This window comes from Convolutriloba macropyga, chromosome 3 (assembly GCF_964194025.1).
Source record: "Convolutriloba macropyga chromosome 3, txConMacr16.3, whole genome shotgun sequence".
NCBI classification, from domain to species: Eukaryota; Metazoa; Xenacoelomorpha; order Acoela; family Convolutidae; genus Convolutriloba; species Convolutriloba macropyga.
The window spans coordinates 464,552-479,612 of record NC_134470.1 but is presented as its reverse complement, the minus strand read 5'-3'; the positions used below and the strand labels follow the sequence as shown (position 1 = coordinate 479,612).

The 15,061-nt window shown below is 31.4% G+C and overlaps 1 protein-coding gene across 1 annotated transcript in view; it reads left to right on the top strand.

Moving 5' to 3' along the window:
* The first annotated feature begins 7,278 nt into the window (after window positions 1–7,278).
* LOC142336768 (uncharacterized) overlaps window positions 7,279–15,061 on the top strand; it is a 65,956-nt gene continuing 58,173 nt past the window's right edge. The window contains exon 1 of the mRNA XM_075385681.1: window positions 7,279–7,375. Coding sequence (XP_075241796.1) covers window positions 7,367–7,375 — 9 coding nt within the window. The 5' untranslated portion in view covers window positions 7,279–7,366. The remainder of the gene's footprint in view (window positions 7,376–15,061) is intronic.

The window sequence follows — 15,061 nt, the reverse complement described above, 5'->3', positions numbered from 1 at the left end:
AAAATACAAAAAAGGAAATAGTCCTACTTTTACTTTCATTGAGAGCAGTTCGGAACGAAAATTTTGCCGTTTTCTGCTAACTTTACTTTATGATTATGAAAACCACTGAAAATATTTTGATCTTTTAACTAACAAATTATCTAGATCTAAAATTTTCCATACAATTGAGTGTTCCTAATTGACGAGCAGCAATAGCAAAGCTGGTGTTGGTCCAATCCTGGACTGTTACAATCCAAAGATAATTCAGATTGTAAGCAGTCGGTCTTTTTTAAAAAATCATTCGATTTTTTTTATGTTAATTAAAGTACAGAAGAATTCAATTCAAAGCTCAATATTGATAGGTACAATTGGCTTCCTAAGCAGCTCCAAGTTATTCTATATAGTCTCTCTACTTGAAACATTATGGTCGTTTTGAGTTTTAAAAATGTTTGATTTTTAAATAAACAATGGCTTATTGAACCTTGCCACTAATTTTCTTTTAATTTGGTCAACTTATAGCTTAGCGTCAGCAAAGAAAAACAAGTACTTTCTCTTCTTCTTTCTTTTGAATTAAAACTTATTCTTTTTTTTCAGTTTTACCTTTCATTTTATGGTTTTCTGGGCCAATCAACAAAGATTTAGTTATCAAAACTCGGTGTTTGCGTAATCGTCTAACAATGTTCGGCTACCGTTTTTGGCGAGACTTCCCGGCTTTGAACAGTCCAAATAGTTCGATTGGATGCTAATTAGAGCTAACTGTCTAAACGTTACCGCTCCACAGAGGTTAAAGGAATTCTTTCATAGCGATACAAGAATTTAAGCATAGGCCAGACAGAAGTTTGGGCATTGACCAGACCGAACAGATCTACCCGGGTCGAGGTTTTGGGTTTTCGAGGTGAATTTTTGTAAGAAATGCGGTGAATGTGGTGATTTGTTCAGGTTTGTTGAATTAGTTGGGACCATTTGTTCAGGCCCATAACTATTTTTGGGACTGTTTGATCTGATCGGCCCAAGTTCGTTCTGAGCCCAAATTGTCGACAGAAAATAAAATGTTACAAAGAGCGACCAGACAGACCACTAAAATATGTTATATTTATTTTTGCTTAGGACAAAAAGTTACAAACAGTTTACAGACTGTAATTGGCTAACGGTCGCTCAATTACAGATAGGTATGCAAAGCAATTGCAAAAAATTCAATATAACAAATTTGAAAGACGTTTTGGTACACAAAAATGCAAAATTGAAGCAAAGATAACTCGCAAGATATACTATTATAAATTGAAACCCATTAGCTTTTTATAATTATTGTTGACAAAGAATAAACTAAGCTCAGTTTATGTGCAGATAAAAAATTATCCATTGCGATCAATCCGAAAAATATATCCATTGATGACAATTGTGAACTTTCTTTTGAATCAATCTTTGTTAAATTCCAGATTTTACATTGAGGAGTTATTGATAATAGGGATCTAAAAAGGTAAAAAAACTTAATACCAAAAGGGTGCCTAATGGGAAAACAAAGCGCCTAAAATAGGCACACTGGAAAGTTTAAACCCTAATGCTCTGGGAAAGTTTTTTACAATTCAAAGAATTTGAATTGTATTGGTGCGCTGTGTTTTTTTTTTTTAAGATGTGTTCACACGTTTTTCAATGACTTTGATCTTTCGAAACGGGATAAACAGGTAAAGCCCAGCGGGCATTAAGTTTCATTAGAGGCCCAAAGTGGGCTTTAGTAGTCCTTCAAGTGCGTATAGTGGTGCAGCTGATGGGATGGCCTTAATTAAAGGTTAAAAGGTCATTTTTAGGAGTTTTTCGGCTCAAAATGGTGCAATTTTTCGTGTTTTTTGTGATTTTTTTGAGATTTTTGTTTGATTAGTCTAAGGTTGAAGTTTTTAAAAGCTGATGAAGGCCTTTTGCGAGACAAAATTGCTTGTTATGACCATTTTATGAGCTATATGTCGTGGTACTACAAACACAAACACACAAAATGATACTAATTTTTGCAATTTTTTTTCAGGTTTTTTGAAAATTTTTGTCATTTTTTGAGTTTTTTAGCCCTAGGTGTCACGAAACCTCCTCTAGGGTTTGATAAAGGGTTGGATGATAGGTTACTGCACAGTCTCTAGTGATAATGGAACGGTTTTCAACTTTTTGACATCATGAATGTTAGCATTTTTTGACAAAAGTTGCAAATTTTTCAAATGTTTTTTGGCATATTTATTGTCATCCTTCAAGTTGTTTGAGTCCCAGGGGCAAGAAACCCATTATTGGATAATAAGTTACTGAAAAATTTTTAGTTGCCATGGAATAGGTTTCAACTTTTGAATATCACAAATTTTAGCAATTTTTTTGAACAAATTTGCATTTTTTTCAGGTTTTTGAAAATTTTCATCATTTTGTCAGTTTTTCCAGTTTCAGGGACCAGGCAATCTCCGTTGAGGTTTGTTAATAGGGAACTGCATAGTTTCTAGTAACAATGGAATGCTTTTTAACTTTTTAATGTCTCGAATTTTAGCATTTTTTTGATGTTTCCTGCAATTTTTTTAATGTTTGCAAAGATCTGCAATTTTTTTAATGTTTCCTAAAGTTTTTGTCAGTTTTTGATATTCGTCCATTCTCAAGTGCAAGAAAACCTATTCCACATTTTGATAAAAAGTTACTGCATGGTTTTTAGTTTCAGTGGATTTGTTTTCAACATTTTATCCTTTCGACTTTTAGAAATTGTTTGATAGAATTTGCAATTTTCAAGTTTTTTTTTAAAATATTTGTATTTATTTTTTTCTTGCTTCAGTTGCCAGGTAAACGCATCCGGGGTTTGACAATATTTTATTGAATAGTTGCTAGGGGGCAATTGAATGGCTTTCAACATTTTAATAGAAGGAGTTTCTATTTTGAAGTTTGAAATTTTTTCTAAAATTTATTGCCTATCGATCTATGAGCCAATGATCTTTTAATGCTTGGAGTTGGGTTACTGGATAGCCTCTAGAGAAACAGAAATGGTTCTGAAGATATTCATATCACAATTTTCAGTAACATTTTCTTATAACTTGCAATTGACTTCTTTTTCTTAAATTTTTTGGTCATTTTCAAGTTAATCGATCTTCAAGTGCCAATGAATATTTTTCAGGTATTGCAGATATAATACTGGACCGGTTTCAGAAACAAAAATTGGTTTTGAACATATTTTTGTAATAGGTGTTTTTAAAGGGGAAAAGTTTTGCGTTAGGTTTAAAAGCTTCAAGAGTTTTAGCAATGAGTTTGTTTTTGTTTAGTTTTGATTCTTTTAGTTTCTCAATTCTTTGGTGATTTTTGTGTTCTGGCTGGCATTGTTCAATTGATCTGCTGGTCAGGTAGAGTGCGTCTGAGTTTTTCATTCAATTCTTTGAATTGTATTTCAGGACTTGTCCTGCTATGTTTTTTATTTCGTTTGAGCTAATAAATTGTTTAGCAGGTTGCTAATGAAATGATAAAACTCTTCATTCCGCTGCAAACGATTTTTGTCCAATCAGGAATTTTTAATTTTTGTCCAATTAATTTTTGTCCAATCAGGAAGCAGACAAAATATTATGCAAAGTTGTGGTCGCAAATAATCATCTGAACACCTGTTCAAAGGTATAGCAAATATTTTGAAAAGAAAAGATATCAGTTTAGAAGAAAGCAATTCTCGTAAAATAATTTTCGGACATTCTTTCAACCTCAGTCTAAAAGAAATGAGTTCTTAGTTTTGATTAACATTTCACGTGAAAAACCAGAACTATCAAGATTAATTAATACAGACACTTTTTGGGGAAAAATTGACTTGTGATTTACAGCAATATGAACTATCATTTTTTTTACTTTGATACAAAATTGAGCCTTAGTAATGAGTTCATTTTGATGATCGCACGTACTAAATCATGACCATCAATTGTTCGTTACTTTTTTAAAACCCAAGAGCTAGCTATCAATTTCTCTAAAAGCTTTCCTCACACAGAAATATTTAACTCACGACATAATTTGAATCTAAAATACGAAGTACTCCGAAATGAATGTTTCCTGAAAATAAGAGAGACTACAGTTTTTGGGAAAATTGTTTGTTTAATTTAACAGTATTTGGATTCTTGAGTGTTTAACTTTAGATTATCAGCGCAGCATCTACAAACATGCAGTAAATAGCAGCTCAAAATGGACCTATCTATTCAGTAAGTGGTCACGTTTTGAAGAGCGAAACCGTCAATAATTGGTTTCTCGGCTCAAAATACAATTTTTCGTCTACTCTTATATCTTAATTTCATTAAAGAATTAATTGTTCTGACCTGAATGGTTGGAGGAGGGGAGAGGAGATATAATCAACTGGGTTTTTTTTGTTGTTTGTTCGTCAAATTCAATTTGAGAGCTGTTTTTAAGAAAACTTTATATTTTTTGTTTTCTTAGTCACTTAGAGACTAGTCACTTTTCATATCGAATTTCCGTTAATGACAAAACACATCTACAGTCAAATGATGCGCAATGAACAAGAAAATCGTTTTCAAGGAATCGCTCTTGTTTTTTTTTTGGCTCTGACTCTGAGTTTTTTGTAATTATTAATCAAATTTTGATTTTGCTTTGAGATTTTACTACATTTTTGGAGTCCTATTGCATAGAGCCAGTGACTAATTTCTATAGGCGTTCTAATAAGCTTTAATTCAACCCATCTAGTTCTTTGACTGGAGAGCTAATGGCTATTCAGACTTTAAAAATTATTTTTTGAACATCTTTGATTATTACCCGACCATAAACTTCTTTTCGTGAACTGTAAGTCAGTCTCAGTATTGACAAAACCCCATGCTTTCTATTGCAACCAAATTGTTTTCGTTAGTCGTTTTTTCTACTAACTATTGGTTTTACGACTTCGATGTCACGAGTTTTGATAATTTTTTTTTATTTTGGGATATTTCTTTCATATTTTCATCTTTTTAAATCTTTTAACATTATCCTAATATTGATAGTTCGTATTGACTTAGAGAAGACGTTTAATGGATCATAGGTAAAGTTTTCAGAGAAGAGGGTATGGTTTAAATGGCTTCGGCACTTTCGTCTCCCACTTTTCTACTGAATTTTTGGTTTTTGACTTTGTTTGTTGTTGTTTTCACAGTGAATGACTTAGTGTGAGATCTATAAATTTTGAATAGCGAACCTTCTTGTTTTCCCATCGAGGCATAACTTAGCGTATTTATTGGCTTCAATTGAGAGCTATGGAATTTAATGGCGTTGATATTACGGGTTTTCTCAGAAACTTCGTCGTTTTAATTCACAGGTTCATTTTTTTGATTTTATAATTCATATTGTTAAAAACATAATCCCATTGCTGTTAAAAAATTAATTGAAAATAGAAAAGGTTTTACTGAACTGTTCATTTTTTAATGGCTTCTTTTTTGAATTCGCTGTTTTTGCCTGTTTTTTATTCTTTATGTAGCCGTAAATCCTTACCGGACTTCTAAGAAATTGAATGATTGATTGATTGATGTTACTCAATGCAGTAAATTTATAGCCAATAGTCCAAAAATTTATTTTATTATATGTTTTCAATTTAAAAAATTTTTTTTTCAGTTTTTGTTGTTCTTTTTGTCAACTTGTAACTTATTCTCATCATTGAGAGGTCCCCTCCAATTCGTTGTAATTTAAAAATTACCGTATTTGCTGATTTTATGTCGTAAATGATATTTTGTTTGTTGGATAATTTGCCTTTTCATAAAAGTTTTGTGAGTGGAGTATTTGTGATTTTTTCTCTTCTTTTTAGCACATTCGCGTATTAACAGATCCCAAAGTTTTTCAAATGCAACCTAGCGAACCAATTTAATTTTTCATATAATTTTAGTTGAATTAGTTTATATAACACTTGAAATAAAAATACATATTATTCAGATAATACCTAATGAGGTTTTCTGCGTGTTTAGTCCGTTTGTATGGCCTATTCTAACCAAAGACAGGTCCTATTTGTTTCCGCAATGAATTTTTAGTTGATTTATCAAGAATTATTTCGTTAAAAGCTAATAACATTTCATACTTTTGAGATTATTTGGATTAAAAATGTTGATTGACTTTTGAATATTGCCTCATTATTTCTTCTGTTTTTCGACTTATTACCTAGTCTCATTAAGGAAAATTTTCATCTGCTGTGTAGTTAGGAAAAAGTAAATTTGTGTTGTTCAAGTTTTGATCCGATTTCATTTTTGACGTTGTTACAAGGTGCTTTTAGATTTAGATTTTGATTGTATGCCGTGATATTTTGTTTTTGCCTATTTTGTTGGTTGTTTTTTTTCTCGTAGTCTTTTTAATGGCAGATCTCGTGAGCGCTGTAATGGAGCATTGTGTAATTTAATTAGTATTTAGGTTGTGTAACAATGTTTTAAGTTCAAACATCTGTTTTTGATTATCTCTTGATTTGGTTGACAATTAAGCCAAAAATGTAGATGAGATTGGGTCGGAACATTTTGTGCGAACGCACATTAACGAGCAACCTTGTTGAACTTAGTATCAGAAAATTGAAGACGGCTCGACGGATGTTGAACTTCTTTGTCAATGATATGAGAATTTTGATCAGAATTACTGTGATATGTTATTTTGTGACGTCTCAATAAATCTGATCGTTTAATTAACCCTATTTTGAAATAGCTTGATTCTAGCTGCTTTACACGTTTTACCTCTTGTCACTATGCCTTCTCGGCTATGGCCATGGCCCAGTGGTCCGTGGGACGTGATATTATTAATCACAACAGAATCCGAGATGAGTTTTCTCGATAAAATCATACACTTGCGGAGCATTTAAATGTTAATGTTCATACACTATTTTCTATCATAGACTTTTCGTCGAGTGCATTATCGAGCAATCAGCGAATAAGAAAACAGTGTTAACAATTTCAAGTTTAATTCCAATCACATTTATGTTTACGGTCAATGGGGCTGTGCTTTTTGTTCCAGAACCACTAATGGGTTGGTATAACGGGAGAAACCAAAAAATTATAAGTAGGGGCGTTTGTTTTAAACGAGCTTTTGCTTAAAATAGCTTATTTCTCTAATCAATGCTTAAATTAAAACAAACATAATCAAAATTATACCAACCTTGCCTGTCGTTTCTCTAATTAAAACTAGGCTTGAGCGGTCAAATTTGATTTTTTTGTGTTTCTTCTGTGAATCGAAAAATTAGGAATTTAATTTTGAAAACGCTGATTAAGAATAAGTTAATTTTTATAACTTCATCTGTCAATACTGATTAAATTTGTTATTAAAATAAGCTCTTAATTGATTGCTTTCTTTATTTGAAAAGGCCGCACGCTTTAGTCTAAGAACAAAATTGAGCTTCAAATAAAATAAAAAGGAAAAGAAAAACAGCGGCGGAACAAAAATTCTAGTTAGGTTTGCAGCCAATATGTCTCAGGTATGTATTATCATAGTTTGGGTACATGGGTGGGCAGTGGATTGAAAGGGCATTAGATTGAAAATTCAGAAGTCTCTTTTTCCCTGGCAGGATGTAAACATCTATAATTGACAAGTTTACACCTCTATAATGATATGTAGTAATTGTAATACTAGCCCTGCCTCTGACCAGTCTTTAAAACGCACCCAGTGCATTTTTTCCTGCAAGTCCCAGAAATATTCCGCAGGATTCACAGAAATATTGGCTATACTTACTAATCCCACTTTTTCCAGATGGAAACTTGCCTATTCTTATATTTCCCGCTTTTTTCCGGTAGCAGCTTTGCGTCAATTTTTTTTAACCGTTTTTGTCCCGAAACTTTAATCAATAACTTGGTGGGAAAAAATTCAGCAGAAATGGATCAAGACCAGGAAAAATGTAAAAATTGTAGAGAATAGAAAGCTAAAAATAGCAGCAAATTTCAAAATGCGTTATACGCGCAAGCATTATAAATTGTTCACACGTAATTGTTATGGAAACAAAAGTTTTGTTCTTTCGGACGAAAACAGTCTCAAAACTATGTATTTTATTATTGGATGAAATTGGATTGTTATTAGCATGTTGAGTGATTAGCGCAGCCGAAAAATGAGCAATTACCATACCTCAATTACACGAGGGGCATTGTACAATTTAATCAAGACCGAACATCGTTAGAGCATTTTTGCATCCATTTGTAATCAGTTTGAAATTTAATTTTGTCCTCAATTTTGAAGTTAACTATTGTGTTTTTAACGATCAACTCAATTTCGCCTACCTTAGTCTCTTTCCATTGACCATCATTAATTAGACAAAACCTAATTCTTCATAACCAAGGTTTCTCAATACATTAATTTCGATTGCTTCAATTTTGAAGTTAACTATTGTGTTTTTAACGATCAACTCAATTTGGCCTACCTTAGTCTCTTTCCCTTGACAATCATTGATTAGACAAAACCTAATTCTTCATAACCAAGATTTCTCAATACATTAATTTCGATTGCTTCAATTTTTAATTTAAATATTGTGTTTTCAACGATCAACTCAATTTAGCCTACCTTAGTCTCAATCCATTGACCATCATTAATTAGACAAAACCTAATTCTTCATAACCAAGATTTCTCAATACATTATTTTCGATTGCTTCAATTTTGAAGTTAACTATTGTGTTTTTAACGATCAACTCAATTTGGCCTACCTTAGTCTCTTTCCATTCACAATCATTGATTAGAAAAAAACCTAATTCTTCATAACCAAGATTTCTCAATACATTAATTTCAATTGCTTCAAATTTTAAGTTAAATATTGTGTTTTTAACGATCAACTCAATTTAGCCTACCTTAGTCTCTTTCCATTGATTATCATTAATTAGACAAAACCTAATTCATCATAACCAAGATTTCTCAATACATTAATTTCGATTGCTTCAATTTTGAAGTTAACTATTGTGTTTTTAACGATCAACTCAATTTGGGCAAACAAAACCTAATTAGACAAAACCTAATTCTTCATAACCAAGATTTCTGAATACATTAATTTCGATTGCTTCAATTTTGAAGTTAACTATTGTATTTTTAACGATCAACTCAATTTGGCCTACCTTGGTCCTTTTCCATTGACCATCATTAATTAGACAAAACCTAATTCTTCATAACCAAGATTTCTCAATACATTAATTTCGATTGCTTCAATTTTGAAATTAACTATTGTGTTTTTAATGATCAACTCAATTTGGCCAAACAAAACCTAATTAGACAAAACCTAATTCTTCATAACCAAGATTTCTCAATACTTTATTTTCGATTGCTTCAATTTTGAAGTTAACTATTGTGTTTTTAACGATCAACTCAATTTGGCCAAACAAAACCTAATTAGACACAACCTAATTCTTCATAACCAAGATTTCTCAATACTTTATTTTCGATTGTTTCTGTTTTGAAGTTAACTATTGTGTTTTTAACGATCAACTCAATTTGGCCTACCTTCGTCTCTTTACATTGACCATCATCAATTAGACAAAACCTAATTCTTCATAACCAAGATTTCTCAATACATTAATTTCGATTGTTTCAGTTATGAATTAACTATTGTGTTTTTGACGATCAACTCAATTTGGCCTACCTTAGTCTCTTTCCATTGACCATCATTAATTAGACAAAACCTAATTCTTCATAACCAAGAATTCTCAATACATTAATTTCGATTGCTTCAATTTTGAGGTTAACAATTGTGTTTTTAACGATCAACTCAATTTGGCCGACCTTAGTCTCTTTCCAAAGACCATCATTAAATAGGCAATACCTAATTCTTCTTAACCAAGATTTCTCAATACATTAGTTTCGATTGATTCAATTTTGCAGTTAAATATTGTGTTTTCAACGATCAACTAAATTTGGCCTACCTTAGTCTCTTTCCATTGACAATCATTGATTAGAAAAAGCCTAATTCTTCATAACCAAGATTTCTCAATAAATTTTTTTCGATTGCTTCAATTTTGAAGTTAACTATTGTGTTTTTAACGATCAACTCATTTTGGCCCGCTTTAGTCTTTTTCCATTGACCATCATTGATTAGACAAAACCTAATTCTTCATACCCAAGATTTCTCAATACATTAATTTCGATTGCTTCAATTTTGAAGTTAACTATTTTGTTTTTAACGATCAAATCAATTTGGCCTACCTTAGTCACCTTTCATTGACCATCATTAATTAGACAAAACCCAATCCTTCATAACCAAGATTTCTCAATACGTTAATATCGATTGCTTCAAATTTGAATAAACTATTGTGTTTTTAACGATCAACTCAATTTGGCCTACCTTAGTCTCTTTCCATTGACAATCATTGATTAGAAAAAGCCTAATTCTTCATAACCAAGATTTCTCAATAAATTTTTTTCGATTGCTTCAATTTTGAAGTTAACTATTGTGTTTTTAACGATCAACTCAATTTGGCCCGCCTTAGTCTTTTTCCATTGCCCATCAATGATTAGAGAAAACCTAATTCTTCATAACCAAAATTTCTCAATACATTAATTTCGATGGCTTCAAATTTGAAGTTAACTATTGTGTTTTTAACGATCAACTAAATTTGGCCGACCTTAGTCTCTTTCCATTGATCATCATTAAATAGACAAAACCTAATTCTTCATAACCAAGATTTCTCAATACATTAATTTTGATTGATTCAATTTTGAAGTTAACTACTGTGTTTTTAACGATCAACACAATTTGGCCCGCTTTAGTCTTTTTCCATTGACCATCATTGATTAGACAAAACCTAATTCTTCATACCCAAGATTTCTCAATACATTAATTTCGATTGCTTCAATTTTGAAGTTAACTATTTTGTTTTTAACGATCAAATCAATTTGGCCTACCTTAGTCACCTTTCATTGACCATCATTAATTAGACAAAACCCAATCCTTCATAACCAAGATCTCTCAATACATTAATTTCGATTGCTTCAATTTTGAAGTTAACTATTGTGTTATTAACGATCAATTCAATTTGGCCTACCTTAGTCTCTTTCCATTGACCATCATTGATTATACAAAACATAATTCTTCATAACCAAGATTTCTCAATACATTAATTTCGATTGCTTCAATTTTGAAGTTAACTATTTTGTTTTTAACGATCAAATCAATTTGGCCTACCTTAGTCACCTTTCATTGACCATCATTAATTAGACAAAACGCAATCCTTCATAACCAAGATCTCTCAATACATTAAATTCGATTGCTTCAATTTTGAAGTTAACTATGGTGTTTTTAAAGATCAACTCAATTCGGCCTGCCTTAGTCTTTTTCCATTGACCATCATTGATTAGACAAAACCTAATTCTTCATAACAAAGATTTCTCAATACATTAATTTCGATTGCTGCAATTTTGAAGTTAACTATTTTGTTTTTAACGATCAAATCAATTTGGCCTACCTTAGTCTCTTTCCATTGACCATCATTGATTATACAAAACATAATTCTTCATAACCAAGATTTCTCAATACATTAATTTCGATTGCTTCAATTTTGAAGTTAACTATTTTGTTTTTAACGATCAAATCAATTTGGCCTACCTTAGTCACCTTTCCTTGACCATCATTAATTAGACAAAACGCAATCCTTCATAACCAAGGTCTCTCAATACATTAAATTCGATTGCTTCAATTTTGAAGTTAACTATGGTGTTTTTAACGATCAACTCAATTTGGCCTACCTCAGTCTGTTTCCCTTTACCATCATTAATTTGACAAAACCTAATTCTTCATAACCAAGATTTCTCAATACATTAATTTCGATTGCTTCAATTTTGAAGTTAACTACTGTGTTTTTAACGATCAACACAATTTGTCTTTTTCCATTGACCATCATTGATTAGACAAAACCTAATTCTTCATACCCAAGATTTCTCAATACATTAATTTCGATTGCTGCAATTTTGAAATTAACTAATTTGTTTTTAACGATCAAATCAATTTGGCCTACCTTAGTCTCTTTCCATTGACCATCATTGATTATACAAAACATAATTCTTCATAACCAAGATTTCTCAATACATTAATTTCGATTGCTTCAATTTTGAAGTTAACTATTTTGTTTTTAACGATCAAATCAATTTGGCCTACCTTAGTCGCCTTTCTTTGACCATCATTAATTAGACAAAACGCAATCCTTCATAACCAAGATCTCTCAATACATTAAATTCGATTGCTTCAATTTTGAAGTTAACTATGGTGTTTTTAACGATCAACTCAATTTGGTCTACCTTAGTCTGTTTCCCTTTACCATCATTAATTTGACAAAACCTAATTCTTCATAACCAAGATTTCTCAATACATTAATTTCGATTGCTTCAATTTTGAAGTTAACTACTGTGTTTTTAACGATCAACACAATTTGGCCCGCTTTAGTCTTTTTCCATTGACCATCATTGATTAGACAAAACCTAATTCTTCATACCCAAGATTTCTCAATACATTAATTTCGATTGCTTCAATTTTGAAGTTAACTATTTTGTTTTTAACGATCAAATCAATTTGGCCTACCTTAGTCACCTTTCATTGACCATCATTAATTAGACAAAACCCAATCCTTCGTAACCAAGATCTCTCAATACATTAATTTCGATTGCTTCAATTTTGAAGTTAACTATTGTGTTATTAACGATCAATTCAATTTGGCCTACCTTAGTCACCTTTCATTGACCATCATTAATTAGACAAAACCCAATCCTTCATAACCAAGATCTCTCAATACATTAATTTCGATTGCTTCAATTTTGAAGTTAACCACTGTGTTTTTAACGATCAACACAATTTGGCCCGCTTTAGTTTTTTTCCATTGACCATCATTGATTAGACAAAACCTAATTCTTCATACCCAAGATTTCTCAATACATTAATTTCGATTGCTTCAATTTTGAAGTCAACTATATTGTTTTTAACAGTCAATTCAATTTGGCCTACCTTAGTCACCTTTCATTGACCATCATTAATTAGACAAAACCCAATCCTTCATAACCAAGATCTCTCAATACATTAATTTCGATTGCTTCAATTTTGAAGTTAACTATTGAGTTATTAACGATCAATTCAATTTGGCCTACCTTAGTCTCTTTCCATTGACCATCATTGATTATACAAAACATAATTCTTCATAACCAAGATTTCTCAATACATTAAATTCGACTGCTTCAATTTTGAAGTTAACTATGGTGTTTTTAACGATCAACTCAATTTGGCCTACCTTAGTCTCTTTCCCTTTACCATCATTAATTTGACAAAACCTAATTCTTCATAACCAAGATTTCTCAATACATTAATTTCGATTGCTTCAATTTTGAAGTTAACTATTGCGTTTTTAACGATCAACTCAATTTGGCCTACCTTATTCTCCGTCCATTGACCATCATTAATTAGACAAAAACCAATTCTTCATAGCAAGATTTCTCAATACATTAATTTCGATTGCTTCAATTTTGAAGCTAACTATTGTGTTTTTAACGATCATCTCAATTTGGCCTACCTTAGTCTCTTTCCAATGACCATCATTAATAAGACAAAAACCAATTCTTCATAACCAAGATTTCTCAATACGTTAATATCGATTGCTTCAAATTTGAATAAACTATTGTGTTTTTAACGATCAACTCAATTTGGCCTACCTTAGTCTCTTTCCATTGACAATCATTGATTAGAAAAAGCCTAATTCTTCATAACCAAGATTTCTCAATAAATTTTTTTCGATTGCTTCAATTTTGAAGTTAACTATTGTGTTTTTAACGATCAACTCAATTCGGCCTGCCTTAGTCTTTTTCCATTGACCATCATTGATTAGAAAAAACCTAATTCTTCATAACCAAGATTTCTCAATACATTAATTTCGATAGCTTCAATTTTGAGGTTAACTATTGTGTTTTTAACGATCAACTCAATTTGGCCTACCTTAGTCTCTTTCCCTTGACAATCATTGATTAGACAAAACCTAATTCTTCATAACCAAGATTTCTCAATACATTAATTTCGATTGCTTCAATTTTTAATTTAAATATTGTGTTTTCAACGATCAACTCAATTTAGCCTACCTTAGTCTCAATCCATTGACCATCATTAATTAGACAAAACCTAATTCTTCATAACCAAGATTTCTCAATTTATTAATTTCGACTGCTTCAATTTTGAAGTTATCTATTGTGTTTTTAACGATCAACTCAATTTGGCCTACCTTATTCTTTTTTCATTGACCATCATTGATTAGACAAAACCTAATTCTTCATAACCAAGATTTCTCAATACATTAATTTCGATTGTTTTGAAGATTTTGCTTTATCTTGAATCATAGTCTCTCTTTTCATTGTCTTTCACTGCCTGGCATAACTTCAAAAAATACTTCATTGAACAGTTGAACGTTCAGAATCAGGCAAAAGAGTACTTAAGTTGAAAAACCAGACCAATTGTAACGTTCCGGATTGTATATATGATAGATCAGAGACATGTCTGAAAATTACGAGTCGGGAAATATTATACAAATTGTGCTTTCGAATTTAGAGCGTTGTTTTTGGAATTGATTGGGTGAAATTGCCAAAATTTTCAATGGACGGCCCTGAAAGCCTTTGTTTTGAATGTAAAACTATATAAAACACAGAATGCCCGTAAACTTTAAAGTTGACGCCCTCCTCGATTTTCTTGCCAGAAGCATTGAAAAAATTGTTTTCGAAAACAAAGTTACTTTTCTGGAACTGAGTGTCAGTGTATATCATCAATAATTCATCAGTTATCAATTTAAAACAAAACTGAGCCATTCAAACTTAGGATTAAAATTGTTTTCTAAGACTAACCATGGTACTAACAGAGAAGGAAACTGCTAAACTTCTGCAGTTTTCTGAAAATTATTACCCACCTAATGACCTGTAACAAAAGGGAATGGAGGTGAGAGTGGGGGAGAGATCTTCGTGGTGATTTTTTGGTTTAGCTCTTTAATTCATCTTTATAATTAACTCTTATAAACTTGATAAGTTTTTACTTGGATATTCTCGATGGCATGCACTCATGCAAGTAAGAAATTTAGGCGGCTAAATTCCCAAATTCTTTCAAATGGTTTACATGTGTTATAATTTAAGTGGTATTTAACTACCTCGTAGAGTAAGCGCTGGAGGTTATTGGTCTGTT